General features: G+C 59.1%; 1 protein-coding gene across 1 annotated transcript; it reads left to right on the plus strand.

The window, feature by feature from the left end:
- The first annotated feature begins 352 nt into the window (after positions 1–352).
- On the plus strand, positions 353–9,197 carry VSIG10L (V-set and immunoglobulin domain containing 10 like). The gene is made up of 10 exons (XM_029065031.2): positions 353–401; positions 628–963; positions 1,069–1,335; positions 2,640–2,924; positions 3,635–3,886; positions 5,636–5,914; positions 6,095–6,388; positions 7,365–7,478; positions 8,037–8,218; positions 8,692–9,197. The coding sequence occupies exons 1-10, from the start codon at positions 353–355 to the stop codon at positions 8,743–8,745; spliced, it is 2,112 nt and encodes a 703-aa protein (XP_028920864.1). The 3' UTR covers positions 8,746–9,197.
- Positions 9,198–10,636: the final 1,439 nt, after the last annotated feature.

The following is a 10,636-nucleotide window of genomic DNA, read 5'->3' on the forward strand; positions in this document are numbered from 1 at the left end:
TGTGGCTTGGACCCCAAGTTCCAGAGGCGCGGCTGGATGGGCGGACCAGGTTGGGGGTGGTGGGACTAGCAGGCCCAGGGGCCTTTTCCCGTGGAGAGCAGTAGCCTCAAATGACTGAGGGAGGCTTGTCCTCCCCTGCCTCCAACCCAGGTGGGTCGTGGGGAGGGTCTCTGTACCGGCTTCTCCCCCTTCTCTGACCCCCATTAAGGGCCCACTCCCCGCCCAGGAAGCGGCTGAGCCCGTCCGACCCGTCCCGGCCTGGGCGGGAGGGGCGGGCACCGGAGGAACAGGATCCTGGAAGGGGGTGGGGGAGATACCTGCCGTCCAGCTTCAAGCTGTGTCCGGCCCTGCCATGGAGCCCTGCCAACCTCTGCCTCTGCTCCTGCTCCTGCAGCTGCTCGGTAAAACGCCCCTTGGCCTGAGAAAGATTGGGGGGGGGGGGGGGGGGGGGGGGGATGTCCAGTTGGGATGAGGCTGGGGTCCCTTCCTTGCGGGTGTGGGGGCTTCTGCCTAAGAAGGGGAAGTCTTAGGGTGCTTCGCGGCTCCCGGGCCGAGCGGGAATGCCTTCTTGAAGAAGGGGAAGGGGGTCCCGGTCGCCCTCAGCCCGGTCTGTCGGTCCTCCCGCAGGCCAGGCAGGGGCGGACGGCCTGTCGGTGAGCCGGAGCCCGGTAGAGGTCCTGAGCGGGAGAGCGGTGACCCTGCGGGTCTCCCTGAGCCCGCCGCAGCCCTTTCCCCTCCTCGTGTGGCGCCGCAACGGGACGGCGCTGGTCACCGGCTCGCTGGACCCCGGGGCGCCCCCGCCCCTCCTGGCCCCCGCCTTCCAGCCCCGGCTCCGCTTCAACCGCTCCGACGGGACCCTGGAGCTCAGCCAGGCCAGTCCCTCCGACTCCGGGGTCTACACCGTCGAGGCCATCCGAGTGGGGCGGGACGCGCTGCAGGCCCAGGTGGAGGTCTTCGTCTACGGTGAGCCCCAGCGGGGCGGGGATCCCGGGCGGGGCGGGGTGGGGCGGGCCCGGCCGGCTCCCGGGAGGCTGGAAGGGACGCCGGGCTCGCACCCTCTCCCCGCAGAGCCGGTGGGGAACGTGAGCGTGAGCCCCGCGGCCCCGGAGGCCGAGGAGGGGGGCGCGCCGGTGACCCTGCGCTGCGGGCCCCAGCGGGGACGGCTCAGCTGGAGCCGGGACGGAGGAAGGGCGCTGGCCGGGGACCCGCAAGTCCGGCTGGCCGGAGCCTCGCTCTCCATCGGCCGTCCCGACCGCTCCCACCAAGGCAACTACACCTGCCGCGTCTCCAACCCCTTCGGCCACGGGGCCCGGACCGTCCCGCTGACCGTCTACTGTGAGTGGCCGGGGCTGGGGGCCCGGGGAGGGGCTGGGGGGGAGGGGGGGTCTCTGTCTGACTACTGGGTCTCGGGACCGGAGCTCTCACCCCCTCTTTCCTCCCCTTCAGCTTTCTCCCCCCACTTTCTCCCTCCTCTTCTCCTTCCCTTTCTGTTCTACTTTCTCCCCCATCTGCTTCCCCTTCACTTTCGACCTTCTCTCCCATTTCTCCCTCCTGCTTCCTCCCTCCTCTTCTCCCTCCTCCCCTCCTACCTGCTTCCTCTTCTGTTCTACCTTCTCCCCCACCTGCTTCCTCCTCCCCTCCTACCTGCTTCCCCTTCACTTTCGACCTTCTCCCCATTTCTCCCAATTTCTTTTTCCCTCCTCCTCTCTCTCTCTTCTCCTCCTATCTGCTTCCCCTTCCTTCCTTCTCACCCATTACTCCCACCTACTTCCTCCCTCCCTCCTCTTCCTCCTCCCTTCCTACCTGCTCCCCCATGGCTCCCACCTGCTTCCACCCTCCTCCTCTTCCTCCTTCTGCTGCTCCTCCTTCACTTCCTACCTTCTCCCCCATGACTCCCTCCTGTCCCTTTTCTCCTCCGTCTTCTCTCACTCCTTCCTTTTCTATCTTCTCCCTCCTGCTTCCTTCCCCCTCCTCCTCTTTCTCTTCTTCCCCCTTATCTGCTTCTCCTTCACTTTCTACCTTTTCCCCATGACTCCCACCTGATTCGTCCCTCCTCCCTCCCCTCCCACCTGCTTCCCCTTCCCTTTCTGCCTTCTCCCTATTACTCTCACCTGCTTCCTCCCTCCTCTTCTCCTTCTCCACTTTCGACCTTCTCCCCCATTTCTCCCACTTGCTTCCTCCCTCCTCCCCTTCCCTTTCTACCTTCTCCCTGACTCCCACCTGATTCCTCTCTCCTCCTCTCTCCTTTTGACCTTCTCCCCTCCTACTGCTTCCCTTTCCCTTTCTACCTTCTCCCCCATGACTCCTACCCGATTCCTCCCTCCTCTTCTCCCTCCTGCCCTTCCACCTTCTCTCCCATGACTCCCGCCGGTTCCTCCCTCCTTTCTGCTTCCTCCCTCCTCCTTTCTCTCCCCCAACCCCCCTTACCTGCTCCCCCTTCCTTTTCTACCTTCTCCCCCATTTCTCCTGCCTGCTCTCTCCCTCCTTCCTCCCATCTCCCTTCCTTCTTCTACCTGCTCTACCCTCCCAACCCGGCTACCTCCTCCTCCATGCCACTCGCCTTTCTTCCTTCGTCCCTTCCCGACACACAGAAACACACCCAACGCTCCCTCCTTTTTTTCCCCTCCCCTTGTTGGCAGATGGTCCGGACCCTCCCCGCATCACCATCTCCTCGGACCGTGACGCCGATCCGGGCCGCTACGTGACCGTGGGCAGCAACGTGACCCTGGGCTGCGTGGCCCCGGCCCGGCCCCCAGCCCTGCTGGCCTGGAGCCTGGCTGACCCCGGCCAGCGGGCAGTGCCTTCCGGCCCCAGCCTCCTCCTGCCCCGGGTCACCGCCGCCCACGCCGGGCCCTACGCCTGTTTGGCCACCAATCCTCGCACCCAGCGTAGCCTCCGGGCCGTGGCCAACCTCACTGTGGCCGGTGAGATGGTGGGGGGCGGACTGCATGGGAGAGGGCTGGGGACAGTGAGGAGATGCCCTACCCAGGGACAGCATGGGAGACGCCCTTTCCCTCTTAGGCCTTTAATAAATATTATTATTACTCCTACTCCCCCCACCCCCATAATAATAATGATAATATTAGTATTTGCTAAGCGCATACTATGTGCCAAGCGCTGGGGTAGATAGGCAATCAGGTTGTGCCACGTGGAGCTCACAGTCTTCATCCCTATTTTACAGATGAGGTAACTGAGGCACAGAGAAGTTAAATGACTTGTCCAAGGTTACCTTTGGGGTAGTGTGGGAGACGCCCCTTTCCCCTTCCCGGGATTGTAGGAGATGCCCTTTCCCTCCACCTCTGAGGGTAGTGTGAGAGATTCATTCAGTCATGTTTATTTACTGAGCCCTTACTGTGTGCAAAGCACTATACTAAGCGCTTGGGAGGGTACAATATAACAACAGACACATTGCCCCATTTCCCTCCCGGGATAGCGTGGGAGATGCCTCTTCCCCGCCCCCCCCGACCCCCACACACAACCGCTGGGGATACTCTCCCTAGGACTGTGGGAGATGCCTCATTCCCCCACCCACGGAGTTGATCCAGAGAACTGTGGTGAGGCCCGGCTCGGGGGACTTCACCGCTGATCTCCTGTCTCTGTCTCTGTCTCTCTCTATCTCTGTCCCTCCCTCCAGAGCCGCCCCTTGGGGTCCCGCGCTGTGCAATGGAAGGGGGTCCCGGGGAGCGGAGCCTGCGGTTTCTGTGCACGTGGCCGGGGGGGACCCCAGCCCCTTCCCTGCAGTTTGTGGGGCTCCCGGGGGGGCCGAGACCCCCAGGCCGCTCCCCGTTGGAAGTGACCGTCCCTGCGCAGCCCCAGCTCAGCGGCCTCTCGGTCACCTGCCTCGCCCACCACCTGACCGCTTCGAAGAACTGCACCATGACCCCAGGTGAGGGGGCCGGGGGATCGTCCTTAGCCTTATCAGAAGAAAAAGAATTATAGGATTTGCTAAGCGCTTACTATGTGCCAAGCACCATTCTAAGTGCTGAGGTAGATGCAAGCTAATCAGGTTGGACACAGTCCCTGTCCCACATGGGACTCACACTCTTAATCCCCATTTTATAAATGAGGGAACTGTGGCACAGAGAAATCCAGTGACTTGCCCAAGGTCACACAGCAGACACAAGGCGGAGTCGGCATTAGAACCCACATCCTTCTGACTCCCAGACCCGTGCACTATCCGTTAAGCCAGGCTGCTTCTCATCATTATTTTGTTGGTATTTGGCATTTGTTAAGCGCTTACTAGGTGCAGAGCACTGTTCTAAGCGCTGGGGTAGACACAGGGGAATCAGGTTGTCCCACGTGGGGCTCACAGTCTTAATCCCCATTTTACAGATGAGAGAACTGAGGCACAGAGAAGTGAAGTGACTCGCCCACAGTCACACAGCTGACAAGTGGCAGAGCTGGGGTTCGAACTCATGAGCCCTGACTCCAAAGCCCATGCTCTTTCCACTGAGCCACGCTGCTTCATCATTATCGTCATCATCGATGATATTAATTGAGCGCTTACTGTATGCAGAAGCAGCATGGCCTAGGGAAAGAGCACAAACCTGGGAGTCAGAGGACCTGGGTTCTAATTCTGACTCTGCCAATTGCCTACTCTGATCTTGGGCAAATTACTTCACTTCTCTGTGCCTCAACTGGAAAAGGAGGATTAGATACCTGTTCCCCCTGTGAGCTCCATGTAGGATTGATAAACTCACAGTGGGCAGGGAATGAGTCTGTCAACTCTGTTTTATTATACTCTCCCAAGCACTTAATACAGTGCTCTGCACACTGTAAACGCTCAATAAATGTAACAGACTGAAAAGTAGTAATAGAAGTAGCATTTATTGAGAGCTTACCAGGCGAAGTCCTCTGGACAAATCACAAAACAAAGAAACACTCCACTCTTTGCCCTCAGGGAGTTTATATTCTAACAGGAGAAGCCGATATGCAAATATTTACAGATAAAGTCAGAATGTATAGCTGGTTAAGAGTATATACTAAAGTACTCTTGATAGTAGGTGTAAATAAGGAATCAGAGTGCTGGGAATTAAAAGGGAAACGCTTGCCGAAGGAGGTGAGATTTTAGGAGGACTTTGAATGATGGGAGAGTTGTGGCCGGTTAAATCTGGGGAGGAAGACTGAAGGACGTTGTGGGCAGGGAATGTGTCTATGTTGTTCGCCCAAGCGCTTAATACAGTGCTCTGCACACAGTAAGGGCTCAATAAACACAATCGACTGACCGAGACGGGAGTCGACGGCAATATACGTTTAGAGGGCGGGGAATGTCACTGTTTATTGTTGCACTGTACTTTCCCAAGTGCTTAGTACAGTGCTCTGCACAGAGTAAGCGCCCAATAAATATGATTGAATGGAGAACCTTCTCACTCATTCATTCATTCAGTCATATTTATTGAGCGCTTACTGTGTGCAGAGCACTGTACTAAGTGCTTGGGAGAGTACAATACAGCAACAAATAGTCATATTCCCCCAGTGCTTAATTGGGCTCTCAGCTCCCCGAGAGGGCTCAGTAAATTGACTTTGGATGGAGGATTGCGGTGGGTGGGAATAGTGCCTCCAATAGAGGGGAGGGTCTTCCTCTGCCCCCCCCGGGATGGAGTGGAACTTCCTATCCTCCCCGTGTCTTCCCCAGAGGCCCCGCAGGCTGTGCTGCTGAAGGTATCGGTGGAAGAGAGTACCCAGGGCAGGGCGACGGTGACCCTCTTGGCCACCGGCTGCCCTCCTCCCGCCAGGGCCATGTGGGCCCGCGAGGGGCGACCCCTAGCCCCTGGGGCCGGAGGAAGGCTGGAGCTGAGGGGGGACGGGCGGCAGCTGCTCATCCACAACTTCAGCCTCATCCACGACCTGGGCAACTACTCGGTGCTGTGCAGCGGAGTCCTGGGCGCCGGGGGTGACCGGATCACGCTGACCGGTGAGCCAGACTAGCTCTCTCTGAACCAAACCTTGCCTTTCTTCCCAGAACTCCTGACCCCAAACCGAACCTTGCCTTTCTTTCCGAGACCCTGCTCCCTTCTTGGTCATCCCTCCTCCCCCAGCCCCTGCCCTCGGCCCAAGGGTCCTGACCCTCCACCTCCCACCCCTCAACCCCCAGGTCCCTCCATCTTATCGTGGCGACTGCAGCGGGTGCAGGAAGCGGTGGTGCTGACGTGGGACGTGGACCGGGGGGCCGTACTGAGTGGCTTCCAGGTGCAGGCCCGGACGGCGGCCGGATCAGCAAAGGCCTCTGGGACTGGGCACTGGCACTCCCTGCTGGTCCTGGGCCCTGGGGAGCGGTCAGCTGTGGTGCCCGTCCCCTCCCAGACGGGGGGACCCTGGGACCTCCGGATCCTCCCCACCCTGGGGACCCAGCCCGGCATCCCCTCCACCACCAAGACCTATCAGGCAGGTAAGATGGGATGCTGGTGCTCAAGGCCTGGGTGGCAGAGCCGGGCAGCATTTTGTAGTGGATAGAGCCTGGGCCTGGGAGTCAGAAGGTCGGGGGTTCTAATCCCCGCTCTGCCATTTGTCTGCTGTGTGACCTTGGGCAAATCACTTCACTTCTCTGGGCCTCAGTTATCCATAAAATGGGGATGGAGACTATGAGCACCAGGTGAGACAGGGACTGTGTTCAACCCGATTTGCTTGTATCCACCCAGGCACTTTTAGTACAGTGCCTGGCACATAGTAAGCGCTCCACAAATATCACAATCATTATTTTTATCATGATGATTAAGGAAACCTACTAATGGGTTGTAAATTCCTCCAGGGCAGGGGCTGTGTTTTTCACTGTTCTGTGGGGTCTCCTGGTGCTCAGTATAGGGGACCCACCTGCAGGAGATACTGTTGGCCCTGGAAATGATGAGATGATAGGATGAGAAGTAGCATGGCCTAGTAGCTAGAGCACAAGCCTGGGAGTCAGAAGGACCTGTGTTCTCTAATCCCAGTTCTGCCACCTGTCTGCTGTGTGACCTTGGACAAGTCGCTTTATTCCTCTGTGCCTCCGTGACCTCATCAGTTAAATGGGGATTAAGAGTGCGAGCCTCATGTGGGACAGGGACTGTGTCCAACCCGATTTACTTGTATCCACCCCAGCGATTAGTACAGTGCCTGGCACACAGTAAGCTCTTAACAAACACATTATTATTATGATTGGATGAGGCATCTGAGCTCCTGGGAAACAGGAGCTTTATTTATTAATTTGTATTAATGTCTGTCTACCCCTCTAGACTGTAAACTCACCGTGGGCAGGTGATGTATATTATTGTTACACTCTTGTCTCCCAAGCGATTAGTTCAGTGCTTCGCACAGAGTAAGTGCTCAAAAATCATTAACGAATGAATGAGCTGGGAGCTGGGTTCTGTCCTCTACTTCCTCCCTTCCAGGTCCCATCCTTGGCCCCGGCGCCATCGCTGGCATCGTGCTGGGCTCCTTACTGGCCTTTGGCCTCCTCGCCACGTTCCTCGGCCTTCTCATCTGCTGCCTCTGCCGGAGGAAGGGTCAGTGAGGGGGTGGGGGAGAAGGGGCTTGGCTTGGAGAGGGGCTTGTTCCACTCAGGGAAAAAGTTCAGGAGAGGAGGGAAGGGTGGATGATAGCAGCCAATAAGAAGGTTAGGTGTGCGAGCGAATAATTAATACTCTCCCAAGCACTTAGTACAGGGCTCTGCAAAGATTAAGCACTCAATAAATATGACCGAATGGATGAATGAAATAGCTAGTGGGAAGGGAAGAGACAAATGGGGATGGGATGGAGGAAGGGGTTGGAGCAAGAGCTACACTGAGAATTTGGGGGTGCGGGTGGAAATAGGAGCCAATGACTTGAGGGAGCCAGAAGGAGCAGCTACTGGGGAAGGAGACTATGGCCAGTCGATTGGAATGGGGAAGGTCCAGGACACCCCCACCACCCTCTCCCAAAGAAAATGGACACTTCCCAACCCCCGACCCAATGAGAACCTTGTGGATGATGTGGCTCCAATTTCTGGCCCATCTTTCCCTGTTGGCGAGGGTGAATTGAGAGTGGATGCCCGGTCTAACAGAGAACTCTCATTTTCTTCCCAGGCAAGAGTGACAAGGAGCCATTGACCCTGGCACCCATCCCCCCGGTCGTCTCAGACCCCTCAACCCCTACAAAGAAGACCCAGAGCGTGACCCCCGTCCGGGCTCCCCAGGCCCCACCCCCGCCTCTGCCCCCCGTGGACACCACCGTCCTTTCCGCCTACTCTCAGGATCCCCGCCGAACCGTGAGTGTGGGGGATGGCTCGGGGTCCGAGGAGGTGGGAATTCATACTCTCCTTACCCACATCAGTCTGCTGTGTGACTTTGGGCAAGTCACTTCACTTTTCTGGGCCTCAGTTATCTCATCTGTAAAATGGGGATTGAGACTGAACCCCACGTGAAACAGGGGCTGCACCCAACCCGACTGAATTGTATCCACCCCAGTGCTTAGTACAGTGCTTGACACAAAGTAAGCACTTAACAAATACCACAATTATTATTATTGAGGGTCCCCCTTTTCTGTTTTCTCCCAAAGTGGGGGGAACGGCTATTTTCATCCTCATTCATGATTGATTCCTTTTCTGTTGCACCCCATCTTGGAGAGGGGGATCCTGGGAGCTTGAGTGTCTAATGAACTCGAAAGAGGAAATGGGTTAGAGTCCTAATTGGCATTGGAGGGCCGGGGCTCAACCTCTTCTCTCTCCCCCTTTCTTTGTAGCCCATCGTGCTCCGGAGCCCCACACTCACAGTCCGAGCGGCCACGCAGGTGTGAGCGGGGAAGGCGAAGCAGAATTTTGGGGGCTCCATACCCCATGGCCCAGGGGTGGGGACACGCCCCAAGCCAGATGCCCCCTACTGGACCTGGGCCCCAGAGAGCAGGTGGCCACGGTGCCTGCTTTCCGTGGGCCACCCGGAGCCACATTCATCTCCAAGCGGGCTAGGACCAGGACTTCCGGTCTTGGAGCGGGGAAGGAGAACTTTCCATCCTGAAACCGAGGAGTGGGACTTCCTGACCTTGCCCGGTCAAGGCCTAGGACCATGGGATTTGCACATTCGAAGGGCGGTACTTCCTGGCTCCTCCACCCAGGGGAGGGGCAGGAGGTCTGAGCCTTGAACAGATGAAGGACCGGATTTCTTTCTGCCACCCACAGCGGGGGCCTGACTTCTCTTCGACAGGTGGTGGGAGTGGGATTCAAGTGGACAGAGTTTAACGGGGCGGTGAGCCCGTTGGGGGCGAGAAGGGGGGGGGGCTTGGAGGGCCGGAATGAGGAATAAACTTGACCACGAGGTTGGCCTCTCGTTCCTTGGCCCCAGCTGGGGCTCAGGGAGCAGAACGCCCGGGTCCCGTGACACGATCAGGAGCGGGACTTGGGTCGGAAAATCCCACTCTGCCTTCCCTTTGACCAAGAGACGCCAGTCATCCCTGGCTCTCAGGCACAGAGCTGAGGCGGCAGTTTGGAAAAGGCGTTTATTGGTGTGGTGGCGGCAACACTCCCCATGGATCGGGACACATAATCCCCGGGGCCCGGTCCCCCTCCCCTCTCCCCCCTTTCCCTCCCCCCCACCCCGCCAGGCCCCAGGCATGGAAGACGATGTCTGATGTGTGGGCCCCACGCCCCCCTCTGAGGTACTGTCACTCCCTCCCGCTCCCCGTCCCCCCCCCCCGCCACCCTCACACCCCTCCGTGCCCCCCCAAACCCTCCGGCTCAGTCACTGTCACTCTCACGGGTTTCCTGACCGTAACGGGTTTTGTTTACCTAGGGTCTCCGAGAACCAGTTCGGTTGTCAGGTGGTCTCTGAGGTTGGGAGCAGCAATTTTGTTTTTTTGCTGGAGAGGGTAGGGCTCCGCTCTTCTTCCCTCGTTCCTGCCCTCTCCTCCCCCTCTGTCCCTCACCCCGGCTGAGGCCGGTTTTGACGGTGGGGGGCCGGGGGGAGCAGGGGGGCCCCTGGTGCAGCTGCCGGTCAAACTCAGGAAAATGGTCCCCTGTGCCCCTCAGGCCCCCTGACCCGCCAGGCAGGGGGGCAGCCATGGCCGGCTATGGAGGAGCTGGACTCAAGGCCAAGACACAGCTGGTGCTGGGGAAATATGGCTGAACTCAGCCGCTGGTGAGTGGGGGTGGGGAAGGGGGAGCGGGGACGTGGTACAGATGGCTGGGGGGTGGGGGGGGCAGTCTTAGGCTTGAACGCCAAGACCACCGGTTACGTCGGGAGCCCTGCCGGGGGCCGGGCAACAGCCAGCCAGAGCTACAGGTAGCTTCGGGGGGTGGGGAGTGGGGTGTAGGGGTGCGTGTAGGGGGCAGGTCTGGCTGGAGGGGGGTGGGGGTGGGAAAGGGACGTGTAGAGGGGTGGTCCGGCCAGGGAGCTGGGGAGAGAGCTTAAAGGCCAGCAGCCGGAGATCAGGGCCTAGTCACCAGCCTGACAGACGTGTGGAAGCTCCAAGTGCCCTGAGGGAAGAAGGCCCGAGGGTCAGGATGGCAACAAGGAGACCGCTCCGGGTGGCCCCCGCCGGCTCTTACCCAGGAGAGGCCCGACATCCCGGGGATCCCGGGAGGCTCCCATGATGGCGACGGCTGGGACCTCGGCAGCCAGGCCCCCACCGCCCCAGTGGGGGGAGGCTGCGGCCAGCTGGAGGGGGTCCGGGGAGAGGGGCAGACCGGAGCTCT

This window comes from Ornithorhynchus anatinus, chromosome 5 (assembly GCF_004115215.2).
Source record: "Ornithorhynchus anatinus isolate Pmale09 chromosome 5, mOrnAna1.pri.v4, whole genome shotgun sequence".
In the NCBI taxonomy this organism is placed as follows: domain Eukaryota; kingdom Metazoa; phylum Chordata; class Mammalia; order Monotremata; family Ornithorhynchidae; genus Ornithorhynchus; species Ornithorhynchus anatinus.

Coding starts and splice junctions, on each gene's coding strand:
- VSIG10L (XM_029065031.2), top strand. CDS start 353: ATGGAGCCCTGCCAACCTCTGCCTCTGCTCCTGCTCCTGCAGCTGCTC. Junction 2,925..3,634: donor GGCCAACCTCACTGTGGCCG/GTGAGATGGTGG, acceptor CCCTCCCTCCAG/AGCCGCCCCTTGGGGTCCCG. Junction 8,219..8,691: donor CTCAGGATCCCCGCCGAACC/GTGAGTGTGGGG, acceptor CTTTCTTTGTAG/CCCATCGTGCTCCGGAGCCC.